Raw genomic sequence first — 27,101 nt, 5'->3', positions numbered from 1 at the left:
GAAATGCTGTCTTTAAAAAAAAATTCAACAAAAATGATTGTGTGAATTAAAACAAACAAACAAACAAACAAAAAAAAAACACAATCCACATGAGGCTCGTAACAATGAAACCAGAAAACAGAAGCCAACTCTGAAGGAACGGGCAACTGCTTGGCGTCGTTCCTGTGCTGGTTTTGCACTACAAGAAAACTGAACAGCACGGATTTTTTGTCTTGAAAAAAAATGCTTATTGCTTTAGTCATCTGAAGTGTTAATTAACATTCATGTCATGGAGTATTGGATTTTGAAAGAAATGGTGTTCCCTGGAGCCTAAAACCTGCTCACAGTTTGGTGCTAGGTTTTTTTCCCCCCTACTTCTTGTCTTTCTACTGCTTAAAATTAATTAGTAGACTTTTCCTTCCTACCTGGTTCTCTGCACCCACTCCTAATAAAGCTATTCCAAAGAAGCTGGAGTTTCAGTTGCACCGGGGAGGATTTAGAGCTGATTTTCCAAACGGAGGAGAAAGCAGGATGTATAAGGCAACTCTATGCATTTATTTAACATTTCTTGTCTCGATCAATGAGATTTTTAAAAATTTTATTTTGTAAACACATCTCAGTATTCGTTCACGGGCTCAGAAGCAAAAGTTGAACCACAATTCAAGAGACAGTTTGTGTTTTTTTTTTTTCCTTCTCAGAGCAGCCACAGTGTTTTTTCCTCATAGGCAACTGGCTGACTTCGCCTACTTAAATAGTTTTGGAGGATCACAGAATTTCAAGGATAAAAAGCGGAAGCTTGTATTTGCAGTGCCTTTCAGAGAGGACAGGTCAGACTGAAAATCTATGCATCTCACTAGTCATCTTGCTTATGGGGTGGACCAGAACGACCATTTACAAAAATAAAAATGCCCAAGGTGGAATTAAAAAACTTGTGAAACCCTCCATCTCAGAGATGAAAGCTTCCGCAAGTCAAAATACCCACCTCCTCCCTACTCAGGTAGGGTTATTCAATGCTAATTAAAATTTTATTTTTTTTCTGCTAAATAAATAGCCAGACGATAACTCATTTTGGACCACAAAGCAATCTGAATGAGAAGCTTCTCTACCTTTCCAAGAGAGATTTATGGGTTCTTCCCATCCTTTTCACCCAGGCGGCCTCAGAGGCAAAACCAGAAAGTCACCTTGTTTCGGATGAGTCTACAAAGCGCTCTGCAGCTCATGGGGCAGGGAGTTCTCTCCACCAGACCTAACTGTCCTGCTGTATGAAGGCTTTTAAAAATTAAAACACCTGCTTTGCAAGGTCCTAAGCATCCCTGGCTTCAGAGCCCCCGGAGCCCTGATACACGCAATAGCCTTGGAAGGTAGGTCAGACCCCCCTCCCACACTCAGGGTGGTCTGTAGCTTATTAGTGTATCCCAGCCCAGAGCATACCAGTCTGGATCCAGTGCATGTAAAAGACAAATGGATTGAAACCAGCCCCAAACCCCCATACCACTCTGCACATGAAGGGCATTCCTAACCTGCGCCCTCCATGGCAGGAAGGACACCCTCCCAAAGGCACCCCACAGCAGCAGCTGCAGTCTGCCGATGCCCGAGGTCTAGGTGGCGAGGCTGTGGCTACCCTGATTCCCCTCCGTGCAGCTGTGCGTGGGCCAGTTAGACCTCATCCAGCACTTGCTTCCACCCTGCTTCATGGTTTGCAAAGTCTTTCCTAACGGGTTTGCAGCGATGCGCATTCTCTTCCCTTCACGGTGAGACGCCCCCATCCTCAGAGTCCTGCTGGCAGGAGGGACAGGCAGCTGGAAGCTGCAGGAAGCCTTCTGCCCTGGGATATCCAGGCCCCAGAGACCTCAGGAATGCCAATTAATTCCAAGCGCGGGGAGGGCAGCCTGTTCAGCAATGGCCAGGAAACCTTCCTCCCAGTCACCCATTCCTCATGGGAGCATTGGAGATGGGGGTTGTCCCCCCTGCACCTCCCTTCCCCCATGAGTTGGGGTTATGCATTAGCCCTCCAGTGCCTTGCAGCAGCTATGGGATAGGGGATTGCCCCGCTCAGTAGCAGATAATAACCTCTCCCGGGGATGGTGGGGTGAGCAGCAGCCCTCTAGAGAAGAGCGGCTGCAAGGGAAAGAGGTAAGCACCCCGTATAAGCCCCAAGATATGGGGTTCCCCCCTCGTGATGGTCCCGTTGCAGTGTAGGGCTTGGGGTGAACACCCCCCCCGCCCCGCCTCAAGGTGAAGCAGTCGGTTGCTGACCAGCCACAGCCCCTCGCTCTCCTTAGGAGTCTGGGCTGCCCCCCTGGCGCAGCCGCTGGGCCATGCTGATGAGGGAGCGGAGCTGCACCAGCTTGAGGGGCCCCACCTGCCGGGGGTCCTGGCTCTCCAGCCAGCGTAGGGCAGTTTCCAGGCCCGTGATGGCTTCCCTGGCTGTGGGCAGCAAGGGACCCCCTCCCTCCCCTTCTTGGTTGCTCTCAACTGCGCCCCCACCTCTCGCTGCCACCACCTCCTCCTCCTCCCCCTCACAGCCCCCGGGGCCCTCATCCCCAGCGTCCTCCTCCCCATCGTCCCCCTCCACGCCCAGGGCCACATCGTCCAGGTGCAGCCAGTCGGCCACTTCCTCGGGGGCCAGGCGCTTGTAGGCCAGTGCCGCCAAGTGCGTGAGGTCGCTGAAGACCTTGCTGTCCCCACCGTCCGCCCCCAGCGCCTCACCCTGCTCATCCTCCCCAGGCCGCGGCTCAAAGGCGGCACGCAGCCCCAGCAGCCAGCACTTCTCGATGGAGCCCGCAGGGATGAGGTCCCAGGACAGGCCGGCCAAGTACAGCATGTCCTTGAGCAGAAAGGACCGCATGAAGTCCAGGGGGCCGCTCCCCGCCGCCGTGCCCCCGCTGCCGGTCGCACAGGACACGGCCAGCCGCAGCAGCTCCCGCTTGTAGAGCTGCTTGAAGGCCAACACCACGCCCTGCTCCAGTGGGGCCGGGATGCGGCCACTCCCTGCCGGCGCCTTGGAGAGGAAGAGGGCCCGGATGGCACCGTCGGGCGTCTGCAGCTGCGGCGCATCCTCGGCGGTGGTGGCGGGCGGGGGGCAGCCAAGCAGCAGCACGGCCTTCTGCTGCAAGCAGCTGCGTCGCAAGTAGCGCTTGACACCCGGCACGAAGTCCTCGAAGAACCAGGCCCGCAGCAGGGCCGGCCCCAGCCGGGCCTCGGGGCCATAGCGGTAGCAGGCGGGGAACTTGTCCTGGTTGTGGTGGCGCAGGCTGGGCGGGTCCCGCAGCCCACCCACCACCAGCGGCTTCAGCTTGTGGGCGCCCGTGAGGTTGGCGGCCAGCAGCACCGTGACGCGGTCCCGCACGGGCGGGCGCCGGGGCGGCGCGGCGCGGCCTGGCAGCAGCTTCCAGTACAGCCCGGTGACGTTGGCGTTGTAGATCTGCTCGTCCCCGTATCCGTCCCCGGGCGGCGGGGGTGGCGGGGGCGGCGCCGGCGGGTCCCCGGCGGGCTCGGGCTCGACCTTGAGCGGCTCGCCGCCATAGATGCGCTGGCTGGAGATGCCGTGGCGCTTCTGCCAGCGCCAGAACCAGCCGTGGCTGGCCTTGAAGGTGCACTCGGGGCCGTAGATCTGGCGGGCGAAGGCCTCGGCCTGCGCCTGGATGAGGGGCCCGGAGAGCGGCACGCCGTGCTGCCGCAGCGCCAGGAACCAGGTGTAGACAGCGCGGTCGATCTCCTCCTCGTTGGCCAGGCGCATCTTCTTGCGCTGCGTGCCCACTTCACCGCCCAGCTGGTCCAGGAACCAGCGCAGCTTGGCCTCGTCCTTCAGCCAGCCGCGCAGCGTGCCGCCGGGCACGCCGAAGTCGCGGCACACCGAGGCCTGGCGCTCGCCCTTCTTCACGCGCTCGATGGCCTGCAGCTTATCCTTGATGGAGTAGGCCCGGCGCAGCGCCCCGCTGCTGGGCCCGCCCCGCTTACACCGCGGGGCCGCCCCCGCCGGGGACGCTGGGCCCGGCTCCATGCGGGGCGGCCGCGTTATAACCGGGGCTTGCGGGGGGAGGGGGGGCGGCTGCCTTTTGTCTCGCGCCGCGCAGGCGCGGGGTTTTGCCCTCCCCCCAGAGGTGGAATGTTCTGTTCCAACACCCCCTCTTTTAGTGCGAGTGGGTGCTTCCGGCTGGGCACCGTAGGGGAGATTTGGGGTGTTCCACGCTTGCCGGGAGGGGGGTGGAGGGCGCATGCGCGGTGGAACGTTTCTTTCCCCTCCCAGTTACTGTGAGTAGGTGTTTCCGGCTGGGCTTCCCAGTGAAGGCTTGGTTTGTTCCATGTTTGCCGGGGAAGGGGTGGAAGCCGCATGCAAAGTGAAGCGCTTCTTTCTCTCCTTCTCCCCTTACTGTGAATGGGTGTTTCCGGATGGGCTTCCTTGTGAAGGCTTGGGTTGTTCCATGTTTGCCGGGGAAGGGGGGGTTATTTCTCTTTCCCCACAACTACTGCGGGTGGTGCTTCCGGCTGGGCTTGGGTTGTTCCATCTTTGCCAGGGAGGGGGGCGCATTTCTTTCTTAAGTCTCCTAGCTACTGTGAGTGGGTGCTTCCGGCTCAGCACCTTATTGACTGCTTGGATTGTTCCATGTTTGCCAGGGAGGGGGGTGAAGAAAGCATGCGCGGTGGGACGTTTCTTTCTTTGCCCCCTGGTGAATGGGTATTTCCGGCTGGGCATCCGAGTGGGGGCTTAGATTATTCTATACTTGCCAAGGAGGGAGGGGTGGAGGGCGCATGCGCGGTGCAATATTTATTTCTCTTCGTTCCCCTAGCTACTGTGGGTGGATGTTTCCAGCTAGGCATCCTAGTAGGGGCTTGGGCTGTTCCATGTCTGTCTGGGAGGGGGCGGAGTGCGAATGCGCGGTGGAACGTTTCCGTTTTGTGTTCTCCCACCACTCTCCCAGCTGTTGTTAGTGGGTGCTTTTGGCTCGGCACCCTGTTAACCGCTGGGATTGGTCCATTTCTGCCGGGGGAAGGGGTGTCTGGCTCGTTCCATGATGTTGGTGAAGGGGTGGGGGCGGGTATAGTGGAACTTTCTATTCCCCCGGGAGGAGGAGAGGCGCCGCTAGGCACGCGCCGCGCATGCGCACCTCGGGCCGGTCCATTCCCGCAGCTGCTGGGGGGGGGCGGGGCGTGCGATGTCCCCGGTGCCTCTCCCCCCCTCCCCCAGCGGTTGGTCGGAGCCGCGACCCAGAATGCCCCGCGCGGGGGAGCCGCCTCCTTTTGCCCGGCTGGAGGCCGCGTGGACGCAGCGCGTGAGTGTGGGGGGGCCGCAACCCTCCTCCCCCACCCCCACGCGTGGGGCTGGGGGGGGGGGCTGGCGCCTCCTGCTCCCGTGACCGGGGGGAGGTCTGGACAGGTGTAGGGCCGACCAGCAGGTGTGGGGGTGTGTGGACGGATGGATGTGGGGGAGGGGCTGGGCAGGCAGACAGGTGTGGGGGGAGAGACGCAGCTGTTCGTTGGGTAATTAACCAGTTAATTGTGGGCTAGTTACTTTGCACCCCGGCTCATCTTCCTTTGCACGTGTGGCTGCTCTAAATCAGCCGCACGATTAACCCGTTTGTTGCGTGTCACGTGTGCAGGGGCCTTGCACATCCAGACATGGGCACAGGTACAGGCGTTACAAACCCCCGCCCTCCCCCCAGTCACTAAACACATGCCAGGCCAGGCCTGGGTACGAGTGGGCTGATGAGTAGCGTGTCCCTTGGTTTCTCTCTCCTCTGTAGTACTTCCTCTGCAAAAAGCTGTTTTCATTTATGATTGTGCTGAGCAGGATTTGTCCCATCCTACACTGACCTGAACGTGGGAGCTGATTTGTGCCATCCAGTTGGATTTGTCACTGCTGTGTTCCTCTAACGCCTGCCTTGGCATTCCTCCTCTTTGTTTTTAACAGGTTTGCTTCTCTCCCTCCATTCGCTCGCTCCATCTGTCTCCGGTACTAGTCGGTATCCCTTTTTTTTTTTTGCCTAGGTGACTTATTTCTTGTCCTGTCCCATAGCTAATTCTCTGCAGCACTTGACCAGAGACTGTTCTTTACCTCTGGCAAAGACTTTTTTTCGGCTGAGTATCTTTAATATGTTGCCTGGACAAAAAATCCCAAGGCTTTAGGCGGTGGTGGCTGTCATTTTGTGGGCTGAGTCCTACTCGTTTGTGTCTTGAGACAGCAGAAGGGATAGACTCTCCTTGCTGTCTTGGAAAGGAAACTACTGCACATACTTTTTTGGATATCCCATGTATGGCATCATGTCTTGCTAAAGTCATGCTTGCCTATGTGCACAGGATTGTGATAGCGACCAGCTTTGGGACTGGAAGGGGAGGAGGCGCTGGGACAGTACGGAAGGTGCTCGCTACCATGTAGTATTGAGGTGTCTTTCAGGACATATCCCATTTGGCCAGCTGTTGTGGAGGACGGGAAGAGCAGAGCAGGCTGCATTTCGTCTGTGTTGGATGGTTGTTTCTAGTGTTAAATAGGTTCAAAGACTTGGGGTTTTTCTGTTCTTTCTTGTTACTAGGAGCTGACACTTATTTCCCTTGCTGGTGCTGGGATGACTGTTCTGTTGGGATGGATGCAATGTGTGATGTGACATAAGTGCTATATATAATTCCTCGTTGGCTTTAACTCCGTGAATGGTGCCAAGCAGCACGAACAGATGAGCAGTCCCAGTAGTGACATGAAGGTTGGGGGAGCTGCAGAGTGATATTATAGAGCGCACAGAGTGAGATTCCTCTTGCTGAAGATCTGTTTCTCACTAGCACCAGACCTACAGTTGTCATGTGAAGTGTCGGGTAGCATCACTTTGATGTGCCTTCTGTTTAGTTGCCAGTGGAGGGAGGACCTGTGAACATCTTTAACTTTGCACTGCAAAAGATTGTGGTCTTTTGAAACCAGCTAATGCAGCCCTCCAGAAATTATAAGGGCTGCGGAAAATAAGCAAGTTGTGGGGGGCAGAGTTTTCAAGACTTGGGCTGTTTCTAAGTGCAGCTTTTCTTAGACCAGAAGATGAACTCTATTATTTTGTCATGAACCAATGTACTTTTTTTTTTTTTTTTTTTTTTTTTTTTTTTTTGCATGTATTTTGATAACTTCCTGTGTAGTAGCCAAAATTAAAGTAGTAATAGGCATGTAGCTTAGGTCCAAACCTTACAAAACATCCATATCAACTTCTTGTATCACCTTAGTTTTTTTTTTCTTTATGAGTTTCCCTCTAGCATTTGAAACCCACCAAAAGAGTTTTTCTCTCATTTTCCAGCCTGGAAGTGGTGATAGCTAAAATCAAAATTAAAACTGACAGGTGGCCAAATTGTTAATTAATAATGGTTCTTTGGGTTTCTAAATGGTTATTAGCATTTCTTATGTTTTGGTTATTCTGACCAGTATAATTTCACTTTATTGGTGTAGCTGTGAAAATCCAGCTTTTAAAACCTTTAAAATTGGGTTTAAGGCTTACTATATCATTGAGATGAGTGGTTGTTGCCTGTTGATCGCAGAGCTATGTTGGGTGGGCTGTCATCTGCTCCCAGAAGACAGCATTTCATCTGTTGCAGATCATGCCCATTTGGAAGATTCTTTTTTCCTCTCTAAAACATTTTCTTAAAAATGATTTTTGCGTTCTGTTGATTCAAGGCGTACCCTTGAGATTTTAGTGGGCTTACAGCAAGGATGATAGCCTTTCAGAGGAGCAATATGATTTTTAAAAAGTTTGGCATGAAAATGGGAATTTCTTTTGTCTGTATAAAAAAAACACACAAAACTTCATTGCAGATGCTATTTTGCATAAGGCTTTTAACAAATATCTGCTTGTTTTTAGAGTCTTTTGAGTTAACTCATTGCTGAGTGATCAAGTCAAATCAGTCCTGAGGCTGCTGCAACCATTGGGGTGTCTTAGACGGGTGCTTAGACGATTGGCACCAAGTGATCGAGGTGGTAGTTAATGCCTTTAAAAGCTAATCAGGATGCCACAAACAATTGCTGACTACAAGCTTTCTGGAACCAACTTCCAAGAGAAGCGGTGCTGGCTCCTACCCTGGGGGGTCTTTAAGAGGAGGCTGGATGTACACCTTGCTGGGGTTGTTTGACCCCAGTACTCTTTCCTGCCATGGCAGGGGGTCAGACTAGATGGGGCTAGAGGGGACTCGGGTCCCTTCTGACCTAAGAAACTATGGAACTATAGATTGGGCAAATTGCTCCTGAGCTTTCCAGGGGTTGACAAAGCATCCCTAGAAACAGAAACTTTCTTGCTCTCCCTAACTTTTTCTTTTTTTCTTATTGTTCTTGCTCTCCCTAACTTTCTCTTTCTTTCTTATTGCTCTCATAGGATCTGAAAAAGTAAGTATGTCCTGTTCTTCCTGTCATTTCTGCTCCTTTTTTCTTCGAGGGAAGTTGTTGCATTGCTTACGTGGGGATGGCATTATTTTAGCAGAAAACAGAAAACGCACCAGGCTTATAGAAGTTTGCTACTTGCCAATGACACTGTTAATTTTAACTTGCATTAGTTTGGGAGGGGACTTGCCAACCACCTGATTTGACAAGAGAACAGGATAGAAATCAAGAAAAAGCCCTGCAATTTTAGTGTCCAAAGTACATTTATTATGTATGTGGCATACTCCATATATGTAACATACTCCACATTTATTAGGTATGTGATGTACTCCATATACACGCAGCCCAGCAGCTGGTGCTTTGTTGCCTGAAAGTTTATTTGAAGTATTTCAGGAAAACAATCATTAATTACATTAAAATAGGAAAAAGTTTACTTCAGCTTCTCTGACTTGCAGATGCATTGTTTCTTCCTCATGCGAGTGCCAGCTAAGTGTTATAGCTGTGTGCTAGCTGGCAGTATTTGAAGAGCTGTGACAGGCTGCCTTCTTGCTACCTCAAAGGAAACGCACCTTCCCACCTCTTTGAAGTAGCTTATTGAAGCTCATAGCCCTGCAACCAGAAGGCGATTTTTAGATACAGATCGTGCATTTACTTCCTTTGCATTCATCTAGTACAGTCATGCATGACTTTTTGAATGCAAAAAAGCGCGAAAGATTCAGAAAAAAAAAATTTTTTGCAATTTCTCAGCTGGCCTAATAAAAGGGACCATTTCTGAACCAAGAGTTCTAGATTTTTGCATTTCTTTTTGAATGCAAGGTATTCTGGATGTTTCAGCCTCTCTTGTTCTTGATATGACTTTAAAGACCCCTAAATCAGTGCATAACAAGTTTGGATTAATATAGGATATTGTGCTGAAATGCAATATTCAGGGCTCCCAGTATGGCTCCCTGGCAGTAAATGCAGCTATAGTCATAACTTTTCTAACTCCTAGTCCCCTGCTTCTTGAATTGTGCACTTTCTGTGCATTGTCTCCCTAAAAATGGTCATGAAAGAGAGAGAATCCTTTACAAAATTGTGTCTTATTTTGTGCGCCTTTTGCTTTCTGTACGCTTAAACGGGTCATGAAAGAGAGGTAATGAGCATATTAAAGCAAACGCCCCTTACCAAATTGTGCCTTATTTTGAAAAACATTTGCTTTAAGCAGTTGCTAGCTGTGAAAAGTCCTTTTGTTGCTGCATCAATCCCAGTTGTGTCCAGTGGCACCATCCTCTTCCCTTTCCCCACCTGCTGTCCAGTAACAAAATACAGGATATTCCTTCCTTTAGCAGATCCCAACCCCTGTTGTAGTGACACGGGAAGGAAGCATCTGAGCATCAGTCACGTAATGTCCCCTACCACCCTCTCCCTCCACCTTTGCTTTTCTAGGTCATTACTATAGGATTTTTCTTGGAAAATAGAAATTTTAAGAGCATAAAATTCGAATCAGAAATCCAAGACTGCAGGAGGTAGCTGCAGTTTCCTTAATGAGACTTTTTATTAGAGTGAGAGAGCGCAGCATAGTTGTTCCTACCTCTTGTCTTTATAAAGATGAACAGCCTCTTGATCACTGCAGACCCTTTGCACATGGCCTACATTTATGACCTATAACATGATGTCATAGGCTATTTTTTGGTCATAATGCCAAGGAAGCCATGACAGCTTCCACAGCTGAAGGTTTAACTGAATCATCATACTATACGACCAACTTGACACGTGTCTGCTTCAGATGGGATGCTGAGACTTTGAAAGCAGCAAGTAGGAGTCATCCTCTGTAATCTTCAAACCGTTGGCTCAGTCAAACTATCTGTAGTAAGAAATGTTCCTATTAATACCTGTATGGCAGAATATACAGTGAAAATATATTTTTAAAAATCTGACTTTGAAGATTTTTCATTTTGATTTTTTTTTAAATAAGGAACAAAAGGAATTTTGCATTGTTTCAGCCAGGCAAGTTCTACTTGCTGTCTTTAGCAACTGATGAAAAGAATAAGCTTGAGCCTTTTAAGTAGAAGACTATTGTTTTTCCTTAGAAATGGTGGTGGTATTTTAAAAATAACTTATTTAGGTTATAAATATTTAAAACACCTTGCATTATAAACTGTCACCATTAAGTAACAGCTTCTGTGTACGTTCAAGAAGGCAAAGGGACTTAAATTTGAAGGTAGTTTTAAACCTCTTGACTTGCCTGCCAACTCCTGAGATCAGGATTCTGAATCTTACCAGCTGCTGGTACCATCATATGCACTTAATTGAATCTGGGGAAAAGGCCCAGCTTTATATGTTTCTGAATTGATCCCTGAGGTAGCAGCCATCTCTGCTACTGGGCTTGGCCAGGAAGCAGAAGGGGAACAGATGTTCAGCTGCACGGCTTAAAAATGCATTGTATGCATTTCTCATGCTTGCTGTTACCCATTTGATCATAGTCTTCCTGGTACCAAACCTCTAGTTAGATTTCTGAGCACCGTTGTCATTCCGGTGCTGAGGACACTCTTCCCATATTATGTTGGATAATTTAAGTATCCTGAAAGCTAAATTTGACTTAATTCAGCATGTCTTGTGCTCTAAATATCCAAAACAAGACAGTGTATGCAGAACAAATGCCATATTCTACTTTCTTTGTATAGGAAGTTTTCCCTAAAATATATGTTAACCAAAAAAACCCCTTAAATTGTTAACATTGGTCCCTTTTTATTCAGAAGCAGTTGGTTTTAAACTGAAATCCGGTAACTGTCAGAGTTGGGTTCAAAATATTTAGGCTTCCCACGTGCATCCCAAAAGCCAGTGAATTGTTGTCCTAATAAATAACTTTAGTTCAGTCTATCAGTGGCCTCGCACGCTATGAGGGAAAGGGGATCTTTCAGTTAAATCTCTCACAGAGAGATGTTTTTAATATAAAAGGTCCCATAAACTCGCTTCATCTCTGATAACCTTGTACAGATTTGGAAATAATCTCTGTATGCTCTAAAAATTCTGTTGTCACAGCAGCAGATCACAATACATGGTATATCCTACATGAAGCAGTGGCTTTAAGGTCTTTTAAGCCTTCCAGAAATACCCATTTAAGAGCATCTAGTCTGTATGTTGGCACATAACAGATGGTGATTTGGGAAAAAAAAATCTTTCCTAGACAGGAGGGTACTTGTGCCCGAAAGCTTGCAAATAATTGTTTTGCAAACATCTAGTTGATTTAATAAAAGATATCACCTCTGCCAGCAGTTCATTAGCCTCTAGATCAATACAGCCGTAACCTGGATGCCTTTTCTTAGACAGTAAAACTATGAAAATAAAACTATTGTTTAGTCATAATCTGACAATTGTGCTTTAAATTATGAACCACATAGGGCTCGTGGCTTTTACATCTTGAGGGCTTACTACAGCTATAAGTAATGGCAGGTATAAACCTGGAAGGAGATGATTAAAAAGGTAGGCGAGGGAGGAGTGAAAATCCAGTCCGTTTTTGCATTTGGATTAAACACACGCACACACAGAGCTCAGTTCCTTCATACAAAAATGTTTAAACAAAAGGAAATTAAATATTATGGGGACCGTTTCTCAGTATATGAATCCTGATCTTGGGGTGGCTTATTTAGATCACCATCAGGCTTCAAATCTAGTGCATGTCGTTGGCTTTAGTTACATTGCGACTACATGATTGTGCTTGTCTTTTAATGCTGCCGCTCTTCGGAAGATGAGGACGAGGAACCTCCCCTACCCAGCCGAAAAGGTCTGGGTGGACAAGCACAAGTATGACGAAGCAGAGCGGCTGCACTACGAACGAGAAGCAACGCTGGCAGCCTCAGCCCCAGAAAGATGCCTGGAAGTGGAGGTGGAGGCAGTGAACGGGGTGTGCCATGAAGATTCGGCAGAGAGCGACTTGAAAGGAGACCTGAAAAGAGCCAGAAATGGGAAGAAACAAAAGAAAAGGAAGCGCTCGCCAAAAGCAAAGGGCTCCGTCTCCAAGGTAGACTTTGTGCTGACGGGTTTATTAGCCGATCGCGTGTGGTTCGAGAAGCCTTTCTTTGATCATGCTGAAAACGCGTACAGAAAGAAACTCGCGGATGACTTCAGCCGGGCGGCTTCAGGGATGGAGCTGGCTGTTGAGCCGTCCACGCTGGCGCCCTGGGCAGAGGCTGTCCAGGAAGTTGCTACGGCCAGGAGAAACCTGGCCGCCTTGCATTGCGCCCACGGCAGCCTGACTGCTTGTCATCACATCATTCAGAATATCTGGATCAACAAGTTTGACTTTGATGATGCCGAGAAAGCGTTTGTTGAAAGGTCTCAGTCTTTTGTTCCTCCACACTTCCTAGACCTCCAATCGAACAGTGGCACTAGTAACATGGGGCAAAAAACGCCAGATGAAGGCTATGTTACAGCCCTGCCTACCCCTGCCACGCCGGGCCTGCCTGCAGATGTGGCTCCATCAGCTGCCTCTTTCGTTGGCTGCTTACCCAGTCCTGGACACCAGTCTGTAAACGGGAAGCCGCTGATGTCGAGCCTGCAGGCTTTGATGTCAGAGGTGTGGCTGGAGAAACCGCTTTACGACGACGCCGAGAAATGCTTCTATGAGAACATGTTTGATGGGCATCCTCCTGGAAAAGTGAGGCCACAAGAACGGGGCCGCCCGGAGGCTTTGAAGCGGAGCCGGAAGGATAAGAAAAGCCACAGCATTGGGAAACGAGCAGGGGTCAAACGCGTGGAGATTGCCGCCAATTCTTCCCTTCCTAGAGATGCCAAACAACCTTCCCCAACCCGGTTCCTGCTGCATGAGGACAACGAGTCTTTGTGGCTTAATAAACCCGCCTACGACAGCGCTGAGGCACGATACTATGCGTTCGAGGCCTCGAGAATGGCGAGCAAAGAGGAGGAAGTGTGGGTCCATGATTGCACGCTACCCAAACCGTCTCAACCTGCACCCAGTGCCTTGAGCATGCCCGCAACAGAGATTAAGTAGGAAAAGCTTATTTTGGGGTAACATTTCCAACTCAGAACTGCTGGGCCCAGGATGGAAAGCATGTGCAGATAGAGAAAGCAGGCATCCTCTGTATCTGTAGGGCCAGACACATCTGCAGCACTATAGAAAGGAGATTGGGGGGCGGGGTCAAAGGTCCCCCTTAACCTAGACAGGCTGTGCTTTTCGGGCAGGGGGACTGAGGAGATGATTCCTTTGTGAAGTGATTCAGCTTCGTGATCAGTGCCTGTGGGAGCTAGGTAGGTGCTAGCCTTTGACAGATGGGCTCCGAGATGTTAGCCACCTTGGTTGAGGTTTCGGAGAGCTGGAAGTCAAGGGGGTATATGATAAAATCATCTTTTTTTTTTAGTAAAATTCATAGATTTCATAGACATTAGGGCTGGAAGGGACCTTGGAAGATCATTAAGTCCAGCCCCCCTGCCCCAGGGGCAGGAAGTCAGCTAGGGACAAATTATTGGGTTAGGAGTGCTTGGCCCTGGGTCCCGTGCACTAGCCCCCATCCACTTGCCCAATTCCGCCTTGCTCTGCAAGCTGAACAGTGGAGATGGAGCCCTTTATCTTTCTTGGGTTGCTAAACTGAGTTTTAGGCAGCTTGCTATATAGCTGTTCTTGGGGATAGTGGGGGAAGGCCCACCTTTGCCTTTGCTTGACTCCTAAAAATATCACAGCCCCCTTCACAAGAGGAGGACCTGGCCTTGGGTGTCTTAGACATTTCTTGCTGACCTCCATCCAAGAGACGGTTACGTTTCAATGGCTCTACATGTGTTTGGTCTGTCAAGGAGCATCGAATCTTAGACTCGATGCTTTATGCTGGAGGTAGCAGGCAATCCCTCTGCATGGCTGTGGGGGAAGCTGGCTTTGCCCAGCGGTTGAGTCATTTTTTCTGAAAGATGGTATACTGTTCAACATGGAGATCAAAAGGAGTCTGCTGTGCAAATAAATACAGGGTCAGGGAAGGGAAAGGCATGTAAAAATGAAGGCAATTAGTCCTGGACAGGGTCTAATTATAATACAGGTTTCCCTCGCCAGCCCTGGTTTTAAGTATCCACGCTTAATATTCCAGATACCGTTTTGGCTACCGCAGTATACAACTTCGAGTCGCCATGGTTTTCCATGGCTGCGCATCAGCTCGCCACCTGCCATTTTTCCCATAAGCCTTTTGTCTTGCCAACAATGGTTTTGCTTTTAGGAACCCAACCCCAGTGGTTGGCGAGAGAAATCTGGAGCTGACTTCTATTTAAAAGCTGGAAATATTTAAAAGTCCTTTGTTTTAGATGAGTGCAGAACATAATTTCAGCTCCCCACCCCATTCTCTACTTAATTTTACATAATTGAGAGTTTCTTGTTTAACCTGAAACTCTTCGTAATTTCCTGGGCCATCTTGCTCTCTGACTTGGAGCTGTTCAGCACACTCATCCAGGGGCCAGTACATAGACTTTGCTTTGTAGCTCTCAGGTAGGAGTCAGCGGTGATAAAGTATTCAGAGCATAGATCTCTTGGAAGGGAAATCTGATCCTGAGGAGTCTTGCTGTTTGAATAGTTTCCTTTGGGGTGGATGAAACAAAAAAAGGTGCATCTCTTCCCCATGAAATAAAGTCTTTGTGTCGGTACAAAAGGTGCAATGGCCAATGCAGTGTCCTGTGCAAAGCTAGGATTGTGTGCGGTTCCTGAAGGTATGTGAATCTGGACAGTATTTCAGAGGAGCCTTGCAGAGGCAATGCAAGTGTTGGAAAGGGCTGATAGAACATGGTAGCGGTCTCTTTAGATTGCCTCCGCTTTTTCCGAGCAGGCGGGTGTTGGGAGATGTTTGTACAGCTGTATGGCGCAAAGCACAAGTCAGTCGCCTGGAGCTTTTGAGCAGAGGATTGTACAGCCTGCCAAAAAACCCAACGGCATTAGAGTAGAATCGATGCCCCTTGCATTGGCTGCAGTTCCTTAGTTGCCTTCCTGTTGATGCAGCCAGATGCTGTCTGTCATTTCACTGAGATGAGACACTCCTGTGAATCCTTTTTTCTTCTTCCCTTCAACTGATCTGCCCTCTCTCTTGAGATTAACTGCCCTCTTGCAGTCTACCTGCAGTGGGCCCAGTATCCTCCACTGGCATATAAAACAGCCTTTGAAAGTGGTTTAATTGTGTCATTGCAAATGAATCCTTTCGCCCCCAAATTCATTGTTTCCATGTGCAAAATAGTGGATTAGCCTCTTTTCAAAGCCATGTTAAAGGCATCTGTGCTACCCCTGTGGGAACCAGTTGAGTTGGGAGTGTGGGTGGCTTGAAAAGTGCTATGGGGAAGCTTTCCCTAGCAGCATAAGCTTAATTTCTAAATGGCCACAGGGTCATTGCATAGATAGTTGACTGTGTTGTCTTTCTGATTTGGAAGGAGCCTTTCAGCTAGCATCCCCTTTGTTAGGGTTGTGCGGGGTCCTGTTGTGGGGTTACTGGACAGGATGGGGCCATGTGGCTCTGTATCGTGCTCAGCAAGGTCCTGCCCAGAACTGGACTTGCATTGCCCACGGGAGGGTGTCAGCACGGTTGGAGCCAGCATGGTTCTGGTTCGCAAGCAGGCGGGGCTGAAATGAGTTGATGGGAGTATGCTGAAGAGTTGGGTGGTAGACTTGCTCTCCATGATGCATTTGGACTAAACACAGTGGTAATGTGGCTTGAATGCCATAGAGGAGGGATGCAGTATTGTTATCTGTCCTTGGTATCGTCTGCAGCACAAGTTGTGTTTAGTCTCCTGCCTTCACTTCATGCCCAAGTCTTGACAGGTGTCTTAGGCCAGTGGTCTCTGAGCATGGGCCGAGGGAGCTATGACAAATAACACAGTTTAAATATTTGTGTTGCTTGACTTGTGTCTAGTGTGACCCTGGTGAGGCTGCTGTTTTTATGGGAGGAAAAGGCAGACTAACATGTCCAGTCTCCACTTCATGCTGTTACTAAATGCAGGTCAGATCAAGCAGATGGGAAGGTGATTAGATTGTCCTGCTTTCCTAATAGGATCCCATTCGCTTAAAGCTTTTCACCAGAGGGGAAGTGGCTATGCAGAAATGTATTGCCCTGTAGAGAGCGGGGAACTAGGGTCATTCTCGACTAACTTGATGCTAACCTCTGCCTTCCTATATTCCCACATCTTCATTTTGTCCTATCTCTCTCCTCAGAGACATGGCAGCCAACTTCCTCATGCATGAGAAGATCTGGTTTGATAAGTACAAGTATGATGATGCTGAGCGGAGATACTACGAGCAGATTAACGGACCAGTTGCCAGCTCTTCATGCCAGCAGGTAAGACAGGGAGGGAGTTATTTTTGCAGGGTGGTGGAGTTCAAGGTATTCTAGCACAGATTAGCCTGTAAAGAATGACCCTTCGTAGCTGTGTGTGTGTGTAAAGGCCAGGCAGCAATGATTTTGGAAGGGATTTTCCTCTTGGACTCTCCCAGGTGGCCTCCATGTTCCCTCTCGTTCTGTGGACAGCAAAGAATTGCTAGAGGGACCCCCCTGCCTTAACAGAACATGCAGTTTATGAATCCCTGGGCTCAAAACTCGGTGACCTGTGGTACATCTGAAGGAAGCGTGCCCTTATCTAGTGAGTGAGTATAGGGAGCAGAAGTGGGGAGTTAACGGCTTACAACCCATTGCCTCTTCCACTCCTCGGTTGTGTTATAGGCACCAAGTGGGAGCCGTATGTTCATAATAGACAATTTACATTCCAGCTTGAAAATCAGAGATCAGGCATGTGGAGCCGTGGGATGCTAGGCCAGGAATTGGCATACGTGAGCGAAACTTGTAATTCTCGTAATGACACTTACCTGGTTGCCTGATCTGTCAAGGCTCAGGAATAACCAGCCTTCTGTGTGCAAGGCAGGGCTGGAAATCAGGTGGCCCCAGGCAGCACAGGGATGGTAGAGCACCAGGGACACCAAACTACATTCCCTTTCCAGCAGGCCCCAGGGTGGGACAGTCCTCTGGCAAACAGCAGTGATGAGCACGGGGGCAGGAGGGTGGGAATCAAACACTAGTCCCAGCATGAAGTAGCCCGCGGAGCTCTCGCTTCCCTTCCTGTGCAATCTGCTCTCTCAATTAGATCAGTGTGTAGGTGGCAGCAAGGCAGTGACCCCTTCTTAAAACACAAAGGACTGTTAACTGCATATGGATTTAATTATGTGGAAAGCTGCTTGAAATGTTAAATGGCTGTTTTGCAACTAGTGGGGTAGGGCGTATAAACAAAACTTATTGCTTTAATAGTAGCTTCCAGGCATGTTCTGCTGCCTTTCTGCTGGCTTCACTGGCATAGTGGTAGCACCTGCTCTCTGCAGCATTTGTTTAGAGTTCATGTTCCTACAATAGATGTGCAAAGCCCTGAGGACAAACCTCTGTCAGCTGTGGCAGGGATGGAAAGGTCAGATTATTACATGGCTCATGGGGGAACTTTTAGGGGAGGTGAGATTCTGCCTGCAAGAAGTGACATGAAATCCAGCTGTCTGGCAGAAAACCTGAGTGCTTTACAGCACTCTTCCCCAGAAGGAAAAGTATCTGCAAACTTTGTAACGTTTGTCTTGAGTCTGGAAGTGTGCAGATCTCTTCCTCGCCTGCGCTGACCCAAGATTATCTGTGTCCTGCATGAAATGACTTTGGGGGTCTTTGTTCACTTCCAGTGGGAAAAGGTCCACAATGTTAAACCCACTGCTTATAATAATCGGTGCCCTTGTTGGTGGCCTCACAGAGTCCAGTAGGTTGGATGCAGCTGAATTTCCAGCGTGGGAGCGGACTCAGCATTAAGCTGGGGAAAGTCTGTTCTGTCGCTGCCTGGGCAGAACTAGAAGACTTCTGTCACTAGGGCTGTCAGTCTGACGCCTTGTGCTTGCGTGGCATTCACAGATAAATTTAAGCGAAATGGCTTGCCTGAGCAGAGCTCTAAGGGTGTGCTACTGTAATCCCAGCCTCCTTTCCAAATGGCAGCTGAGCCAACCTGTCAGTCATGTTAGGGAGAAGCAAATAGCTGGTGGGTGCCCAAACTTTGGGCAGGAGCCATAGTCTGACAGGACCCAAAAATAAGCTGCAGCCATTGCAGTCCATAGTTGGCAAGACCATAGTCTTGGTTCTCAGCTGATGCTTCTTGCAGGTGGCTTTTCAAACTCGGTTGATGGTTGCACAGAATTCAGCCTTTTCCCCCCTTTCTGTAACTGCCCTCAGCAATTTATCATGTCTCGTATTTTTTAAAAGAATCTTGGTTCTTTCTGCACTGTTTGCAGGAGAACGGAGCCAGCACGATCCTACGTGACATTGCCAGAGCCAGGGAGAATATCCAGAAGTCACTGGCCGGAGTGAGTACCCAAGCTCTCTCACCAGCTGGCTACCTGCAATCATTTTTAGTTGTGGTGCATCTCAGAGCTCCATAGATTGTGTGGCTTCTTGTTTTGAGTGAAAGGAGACAGACGAGGTGTGCAGTGCTGTGTACCACCAGTCCAGCTCCATCTTACCAAGAACACTTCTTTATTAACCAGAAAAGCATGCTGCTTTTCCTCACCATACCGCAATGCCTTGACAGTCAAAAGCTAAGGGGATCAGGGTGAAATTTCAGCGATTTCTTCAACAGCTTTGCATTTCTTTACTTCCCTTGGGGCGGAACAATTTTCCTACCAGCCTAAACTAACAAATAATGGCCTAGTGTTGGAACAGTCCTGCAGGACAAGCCCAGAGATAATAGCACTCTGTCAGCTGGGGCATGATGGTATCCTGGGGTACACTGAGCTGCCACCTCCTCTTTCCTGTTTGCTTTCAGTTTAGGGTATGTGCAAAGAAAATTGGCATCTTTCTTTTGCTGCTTCCGGGGACCTTGGCATGGCTATTAGCTTTGACTCTGAACTTGCATTAAAATGGCTTTGGTAATCTTGCCTTCTCCTGGAGACATTTTGCTGCATATGTAAAATCAATGTGTCGCAAGGCTGCTGTCTAGTTTTAAGCACCGTGATTATTCAGAAGGAAACTTTTAGATCCTGGACCTGGCTTGTCAGGGAAAGGAAGAGTAGTCTGGAGAGGATAGGAAATGAAGGCTCTCCCCAGAGCAGCGTCGCAAGGCTGCTGTCTAGTTTTAAGCACCGTGATTATTCAGAAGGAAACTTTTAGATCCTGGACCTGGCTTGTCAGGGAAAGGAAGAGTAGTCTGGAGAGGATAGGAAATGAAGGCTCTCCCCAGAGCAGCATGTGTGCCTGTTTCATATGGAAAGCAGGGCTGAAAGTGTCAGCTACACACGGGGTGTGTCTACATGTTCATTAATGTGCTTTTGCTAATGCACATTAAATTTAGTACATCCATTGTGAGGTACTAGAAAAAGTGTCTGGCTTGCTAGGCCAATATGCTTTCTGAGTATAGTAATTCCTCTGGTGGAAGGAAACTGGCTACTTATATAGAACATAAAATTTATGTCTCTTAGCAGATTAGTTTACAGCCCATGTATCTTGAGCAAGTGGGGTGGGTGTAATTGCTTTTCTCTTGGCCCCCACCTCATGTCTTTTGTTTTGTAATTTCCCTTTCAGCCACAGGCTTCAGTGAGCCAGGATTTGAGACCCACCCGTGCACCCTCTCTGAGCCGCCCTGCACTCAACTGGCATGTGTAAAGCCAGCAGGCACAATATGAAGTGAAAATGTGGTGGTGTGTTGGCTTTCTAAGTTGGTCCTGGAAGCAAGTTGTGGGTGTGGGAATTAGGAAAAAGAGGAACAAAGAGGATGCTAACATTGGTTTGAAGTCCTAATGAAGGATGGGGGTACCCAGGGAAAAATGTAGTGCCATTGACTGAAGTGCTGATGCTGGGCTCTTCTTTGGTAATGCATGTTGGACACTCCAGTCACTAGCAGGGCTGGGGTGGGAGGGGGTTTTGACTCAGATAAATAGTAAATGTTTAATGTGCTCAGGTTTTCCATATAAATGTTGAGACCCAAGTCAAACATCCATGTTAGATTGAAAGGTCCTGGGCTGTGAAGAATTCACTCCGCAGCCTGGACAAGATTGGAGAGCGTTTCAGGTAGGAATAAGGAGTTGAATTGAGGCTGTTTTTGTGATGGAGATAAAACTCCCTTTCTCAAGCACCCTGAATTGTTTCTCTCTTGCCTCCGTACCCCTTGCTGGTCATAGGGCTGGACACACATCCTTGAGTCTAACCTTCCCTGATAAGTGGAACTTGCAGCTCTGCTCAAAGGGCAGTTGAATATCCTGATATTCAGGATGTTGATTCTTCTGATTCTGGTTGGTCCTGTGTTTGATATTTTGTGTGGAAATCTCAGTGTTTGGGACTTTAGAGCTACTCTGGTTAGAAAGACCTTGGGCAGTGGGAATCTCTGGGAGGACTCCTAAAGCCCGGGCTTAGAACCTGAGAGTCCTGCAGGGAAGACAGCGAGGGGTGCAAAATAAACTTGGAAAAAGAGTTTGCACTAGAGCACTCACCAGGCATGTCTACACATGCACATTTACTGTGCAGTAACTGAAGTTACCGTGCAGTATGGGCACGTGTCTACACATGCATGCCTGTACTGCACAGTAAATATGGAGACTCATGCCAGCTTGAGTATAAACTTGATACCTGCATGATGCAGGTATCAGATTTACGCCCGATTAGTTACTGTGCAGTAACGCACATGTAAATACCTTATTGTGCAGTAACACTGTGTGTTGTGGACTAACTTGGGGCTAGCTTTAGTCCTAAGTCAGTCTTTACACAGCATTAACGCATTTTAACGTCTGCACATGTACATGCCGACCTATTCCCACTTACTGCGCAGTAAATTTAAGCTGGCATAAATGCACATGGTGACATGGCCACTGACAAGAGGAGACTCTGTGTAATCTCACCACACAGCTGCTCCAGAGGCTCCATATAACACAGCAAACCTCCCAGGTGTGTAACTCTATATCCAACCAGCTTTGTGGTGGTGATGACCTCTTCCTCCTGCTTATTTGGGGTCTGGTATTAATCTTGCCTTGCCTTGGTTTGTAAGAGCTCTAGAGCAGGCAGGGCAGCAGCATTTGTGCTGCAAAGCACTCGTGCGTTCATGGTGTATCCTAAGGAGCATCAGTAGCTGCTAGCAACCTTTTTTTTTTGCTGGGGCACAAGCTAAGGAGTATGAATTATGGGCTTTTTGCTCTCAGGTACTTGAGAAAAGAAACTAGTTTGAAATATCAAAATCCCTGCTTTCACTCCTGCTTCTGAAACCTTGTTATTAATGGATGGTTGCTGTAAGGAGCAGCAGTGATGTGTGATACTGCTGTATAGCCTGATCTGCGGATTTACTTTGGGTTTTTGTTCTTGGTATCTGATGTATTCTTCCTCCTTCGCCCTTGAAAGCGTGGGACTTATACACGGAATTAGAGTTATCCTTGCTGTAGCTAAGGACAGATAGGAAGAAGGAAGAAATTTCTTTTTCTAGCTCTCTCTCTGGTTGTTTCATGGATCTGCAGTTTGGCATTGCTGCCTATCAACCTTTTGAGGCAAAACTTGCAAAGATTCATGGCTAATAGAGCAGATCTCCTGAAAGGCGATTTAAAGAAAAAATAAGTTGATGCCAGAAACATTTGCACATACCTTTCATTCTGCTTTGCATGGTCATCTCTGCCACATAACCATCCATTTCAGCCTCTTGGTGTGATACTAATATGTTTTCCTCTTGCATCCTTTTAATGTGTGTGTGGAATGGCATATGACAGCTAGTGTGCATGGAGTCCTGAACAGTGCAAGAGATTTGACAGAGGGCTGCAGTACCTTGTGTAAGGTTGGGTATGTCCTGACTGAGCTTGGAACAGCGTTCTGCACTAGTCCCTTCTCTGTAGGGCAGGCTCTGGACTGGCACACTGAGGCCCTCTGCTCTATTCCCTGCTCTGCCTCGGGCCTCCTTTATGACACTGGACAAATCAGAAATACAAGTGAGGTAGGCAGGGAATCGACCTGGAATTGGATACGGCTGGGTTAAGCTGCCCTCCTTTGAGTGAATGCCTGGCCTAGTTCTTACACTTCTCCACTGCACGGCTTACACAAACCTGGACTGTTCCCAGAGCCTGAAGGCTCCTCAATATTTGGGGAGCAAGCACCGGGTCCTGGACTCGTGCCATCCAGCTGGGTCAGACATAACTGTGGGGAGAAACTCGGGTCAAAACTGCTGCAGTGGATTTTAAGCTGCAGCATTTCCATTCTCCACTAGCTGGTGCTGCTTGCTCTTTTTTCTGAGACACTTGGAGAACTCTCAGCCCTTTCCCATAGTTGCACCCTTTTGCTCAGTGACTCATGAATTATAGTTTCGCAGTTTCTAGGGTCGGAAGGGACCTGAGTAGATCATCTAGTCCGACCCCCTGCCATGGCAGGAAAGAGTACTGGGGTCAAACGACCCCAGCAAGATGTTAATCTAACCTCCTCTTAAACACCCCCAGAGCAGGAGCCATCACCACTTCTCTTGGAAGCTGGTTCCAGACCCTAGCCGCCCTGACTGTGAAGTAGCGCCTCCTGATGTCTAGCCTAAATCTACCCCTCTGCCAGCTTGTGACCGTTATTCCTGGTCACTTCTGGCAGTGCTCGGGGGAACAGGGACTCCCCCAGTGCCTGCTGATCCCCTCTGACTAGTTTATAACAGGCCACTAGATCCCCCTCAGCCTTCTCTTGTGGAGGCTGAACAGGTTCAGGTCCCGTCACCCCTCCTCGTAGGGCCTGCCCTGCTGCCCCTTGACCATGCGAGTGGCCTCCTCTGGACCCTCTCCATGCTGTCCACATCCCTCCCGAAGTGCAGCGCCCAGAACTGGATGCAGGACTCCAGCTGTGGCCTGACCAGTGCCGCACAGAGGGGGAGGATCACCTCCCTGGACCTGCTCGAGATGGATCTGTGGATGCACGACAAGGTGCGGTTGGCCTTCCTGACTGCGTCCCCACACTGCCGACCCGTGTTCATCTTGGAGTCAATGATGACCCCCAGATCCCTTTCTGCCTCCGTGCTGACAAGAGGGGAGTTCCCTAACCTGTAGGTATGGTGCTGGTTGTTCCTCCCCAGGTGCAGCACCTTGCACTTGGCTGTGTTGAAACCCATCCTATTCTTGTCCGCCCACCCCTGTAACCTGTCTAGGTCTGATTGTAGCCTGTTGCTTCCTTCTACTGTGCCCACATCCCCCCACGTCTTAGTGTCATCAGCAAATTTGAACAGGGTGCTTTTTACCCCCTTGTCCAAATCGCTGATGAAGATGTTGAACAGCGCGGGCCTGAGGACCGAACCCTGGGGGACCCCACTGCCCACGTCCCTCCAGGTTGAGAAGGACCCATCCACCACCGCTCTCTGGGTACGGCTCTCCCGCCGGTTGGCGACACATCTGACTGTGTGGGTGTCGACACCACAGCCCCCAGTTTCTTAATGAGAACAGGGCGAGAGACAGTGTCAAAGGCCTTCCAAAAGTCCAGGAAGACGATGTCCGCTGCTCCCCCTGCGTCTAAGGATTTGGTGACCTGGTTGCAGAAGGCCACCAGGTTGATCAGACAGGACCTGCCACTGATGAACCCGTGTTGGTTGCCCCTAAGCATGAAATCCCCTGCTGGCCCCTCCTGGATGTGTGCCCGCATAATTTTCTCGAACAGCTTGCCTAGGATCGAGGTGAGACTAACCGGCCTATAGTTTCCCAGGTCCTCCTTCCTGCCTTTTTTCATAGATTTCATAGACATCAGGGCTGGAAGGGACCTCAGGAGATCGAGTCCAGCCCCCTGCCCACAGGGCAGGAAGTCAGCTGGGGTCACAGGATCCCAGCAAGTTAAGCATCCAATTTGCTCTTGAAGGTGTTCAATGTAGGTGCTTGAACCACCTCCGCTGGCAGACTGCTCCAGACCTTGGGGGCTCAGATAGTAAAGAAATTCTTCCTTATGTCCAGCCTGAAATGGTCTTGCAGGAGTTTGTGACTGGTCGACCTCATCATCCCTTGGGGCGCTCTGGTGAACAGATGTTCCCCCAGATCCTGGTGGTCACCCCGATAAACTTATAGGTGGCCATCAGATCACCCCGAGCCTGCGCTTTTCCAGGCTAAAGAGTCCCATGGCTCTCAGCCTGTCATCGTAAGATCTGTTTCCTGACCTCTGATCATGTGCGTGGCTCTCCTCTGGACTCTGTCAAGCTTCTCCACATCCTTCTTGAATTGTGGAGCCCAAAACTGGACGCAGTACTCCAGCTGCGGCCTCACCAAGGCCGAGTACAAGGGGAGAATGACGTCCCGGGATTTGCTCGAGAAGCATCTATGGATGCACGCCAGCGTTTTGGTCGCTTTACTAGCCGCAGCATCGCATTGCAGGCTCATGTTCATCTTGTGGTCAATGCTGACCCCCAAGTCTCTTTCTTCTGTAGTGCTAACCAACGTAGCACTGCCGAGCCTATACGGGTGCTGCAGGTTTTTCCTCCCAAGGTGGAGAACCTTGCATTTTTCGGTGTTAAACACCATGAGGTTCTCGTCCGCCCATTTGCTGAGCCTGTCCAGGTCAGCCTGGATCACCCGCCTATCTTCTGGCATGGATGCTTTGCCCCAAAGTTTGGTGTCATCGGCGAACTTGGCCAGTCCGCTCCTGACTCCAATGTCCACATCATTAATGAAGATGTTGAACAGTATGGGTCCCAGGACAGCCTTGAGGGACCCCACTGGTCACAGGGCACCACGATGAGTGACTGCCATCAATCACAACCCTCTGGGTCCGACCACGGAGCCAATTTCCCAGCCAGCGGATCGTGGCGGAGCCAAGGCCACAACTGGCCAATTTGGCCAAGAGGTGATCATGGGATACCAGATCAAAAGCTTTTTTGAAGTCAAGATATATGACATCAATCTCTTCTCCCTTGTCCAGGTGATAGGTCACCTGGTCATAGAAGGAAATGAGATTGGTCAAACAAGACCTACCCGCAACAAACCCGTGCTGGCTGTCCCTTAGGATGTTAGCCTGGGCCAGTCCCTCAAGGATGGCCTCCTTAATAAACTTTTCTAAGATCTTCCCCGGGATAGAAGTCAGGCTAATGGGCCTGTAGTTAGCCGGATCCACTCTCCTCCCTTTCTTGAAGATCGGCACCACATTGGCCTTCTCCCAGTCTTCGGGCACTACACCAGAGCGCCAGGAGCTCTCGAAGACCCGTGCCAGGGGCTGGGCTATGACGCTTGCCAGCTCCTTGAGTACCCTGGGGTGCAGGTTGTCAGGGCCGGCTGACTTGAAGGTATCCAGCTTCTCAAGGTGTTCCTTCACGAGGTCAGCATTTATGGAGGGCAGGGGATCCCCATCACCCGGATCTCTCTGTCCCATAGCAGGCATGGGCATCCCGTGGAACTGATGAAAGGCTGACGCAAAGTACCTATTTAATAGGTTGGCTTTTTCCTGGGACTGAAGATGGGGACCACGTTGGCCCTCTTCCAGTCCTCCAGTACCTCACCAGAGCACCACGAGTGCTCGTAAAGCCGTGCCAGACGTCCTGCAATGACCTCGGCCAGTTCCTTTAGAACTCTAGGGTGGAGATCGTCCGGGCCGGCTAATTAGGTGGAGTATTGAGGTATCTTGGGGTACTGTCTTGCCACAGAGTGCCTGTAGCATAGCTGCTGCCTTTACTCCCCACCTTTTAGGATTACCCATGTCTGTGCAGTTACAGCTGTTCATAGATGGACAGTTGTGCAACACCAAAGTTGGCCCAGTTACATTCCTGGATTACCTGTGTGTTTTGCAGGGTAATACCAAGTGAGTCTCTGGTTTCGAGATGCACAGAGCTCTGCTCAGATGAAGACTATTAAACTCACTGAACATTAAGGTTTAGCCATCCTAAACATTGCAGAAAGCCAGCCATGAAATACTGGGCCTGCTGTGACCAAGTGGAAGGGGCTGTGGGAAGCAAAACTTTTCCGTTTCAGCATCTTATCTAAGCTGAACTCATCAGCCCTTGGGTTTTTTGCATATTCAGCTTTCTCTTGGCATCTAGTCAAAAGAGAGAGAGAACACTTGATTTCACATGAGACTACTTTAGATAATTAGCAGGCGTTGTTGGTGACTGTGTCCCTAAAAATCTGGAATGTCCCCTTTTCCAGGAAGCTAGTGGTTGGGGCAATACCTATTATTGGACCAACTGAGTATAATTGAGAGGTGGTTAGACAAGCTTTTGGGCACAATGTGCCCTTCGGCAGCGTGGAGAAGGAAGCCAGAGCTGAGCACCATGAAACAGTGACTTCAGTTAAGTCTGTTATGGAAATGAGACTACTCAGTTAAAGAAGTGAAAGTGGGTTTTAAAATGTGAGCTGCCCATCAGCCTCACAATAGCCACTTTCTTCTGGTTTCTGGAACCCCGCAGAGCGATCACTTGACAGAAATGGGAGCCCGCAGAGGTGCGCTTCTGTCTTGGCTGCTTGGTCCTGGACTTGGAGGTAGCTGTGCCCGGGCCCTTCCACATGTAGCCCACCACCCCAGCTCTGGAAAGCAAAATCAGTCCCCCTGGGAATTACAGTGAGGACTGCTCTGAGTGCTGTGGCTTCCCATTCCCAGCCTTGTAGTGAATCCCCTTCTTTTCAGATGTTACAAATGGTGGGGGGGAAGTGCATAGTCATAGATCCATAGAAAATGAGGGTGTGAAGGGACCTCAGGAAGTTGCATCTAGTCCAACCCCCTGCTTCAAGCAGGACCAGCCCCAACTGCATCATCTCAGCCAAGGCTTTGTCCAGCTGGGTCTTCAAAACCTCCAAGGATGGAGAGTCCACTACCTCTCCAGGAAGCCTGTTCCTGTGCTCCAGTACCCTCCTAGTGATAAT

General features: G+C 49.5%; 2 protein-coding genes across 7 annotated transcripts in view; one reads left to right on the top strand and one right to left on the bottom strand.

Annotated features, from left to right (window-relative positions):
• Positions 1-560: 560 nt before the first annotated feature.
• TIGD5 (tigger transposable element derived 5) lies at positions 561-3,982 on the bottom strand. Its single transcript, XM_090040784.1, has one exon. It carries the CDS (start codon positions 3,980-3,982, stop codon positions 2,258-2,260), a length of 1,725 nt encoding a protein of 574 aa, XP_089896910.1. The 3' UTR covers positions 561-2,257.
• Positions 3,983-5,101: 1,119 nt separating this feature from the next.
• EEF1D (eukaryotic translation elongation factor 1 delta) overlaps positions 5,102-27,101 on the top strand; it is a 31,858-nt gene continuing 9,858 nt past the window's right edge. For 2 of the 6 annotated variants that reach the window (XM_090040773.1, XM_090040772.1), the window contains exons 1-3: positions 12,030-13,303; positions 16,485-16,608; positions 18,576-18,647. In XM_090040773.1, coding sequence (XP_089896899.1) covers positions 12,045-13,303; positions 16,485-16,608; positions 18,576-18,647 — 1,455 coding nt within the window. In that variant the 5' untranslated portion in view covers positions 12,030-12,044. Of the gene's footprint in view, positions 5,253-5,356; positions 5,376-5,871; positions 5,891-12,029; positions 13,304-16,484; positions 16,609-18,575; positions 18,648-27,101 lie in introns of those variants that run through there. The other 4 variants (XM_090040775.1, XM_090040776.1, XM_090040777.1 and 1 more) reach the window with 4 other exon arrangements.

The sequence above is a fragment of the Crocodylus siamensis genome, chromosome 3 (assembly GCF_052110815.1).
Source record: "Crocodylus siamensis isolate JL-2025a chromosome 3, ASM5211081v1, whole genome shotgun sequence".
Taxonomy (NCBI): Eukaryota; Metazoa; Chordata; order Crocodylia; family Crocodylidae; genus Crocodylus; species Crocodylus siamensis.
Note: the sequence above shows the minus strand (reverse complement) of the source record. Positions and strands in the feature narration are given on the sequence as shown.

Coding starts and splice junctions, on each gene's coding strand:
- TIGD5 (XM_090040784.1), bottom strand. CDS start 3,982: ATGGAGCCGGGCCCAGCGTCCCCGGCGGGGGCGGCCCCGCGGTGTAAG.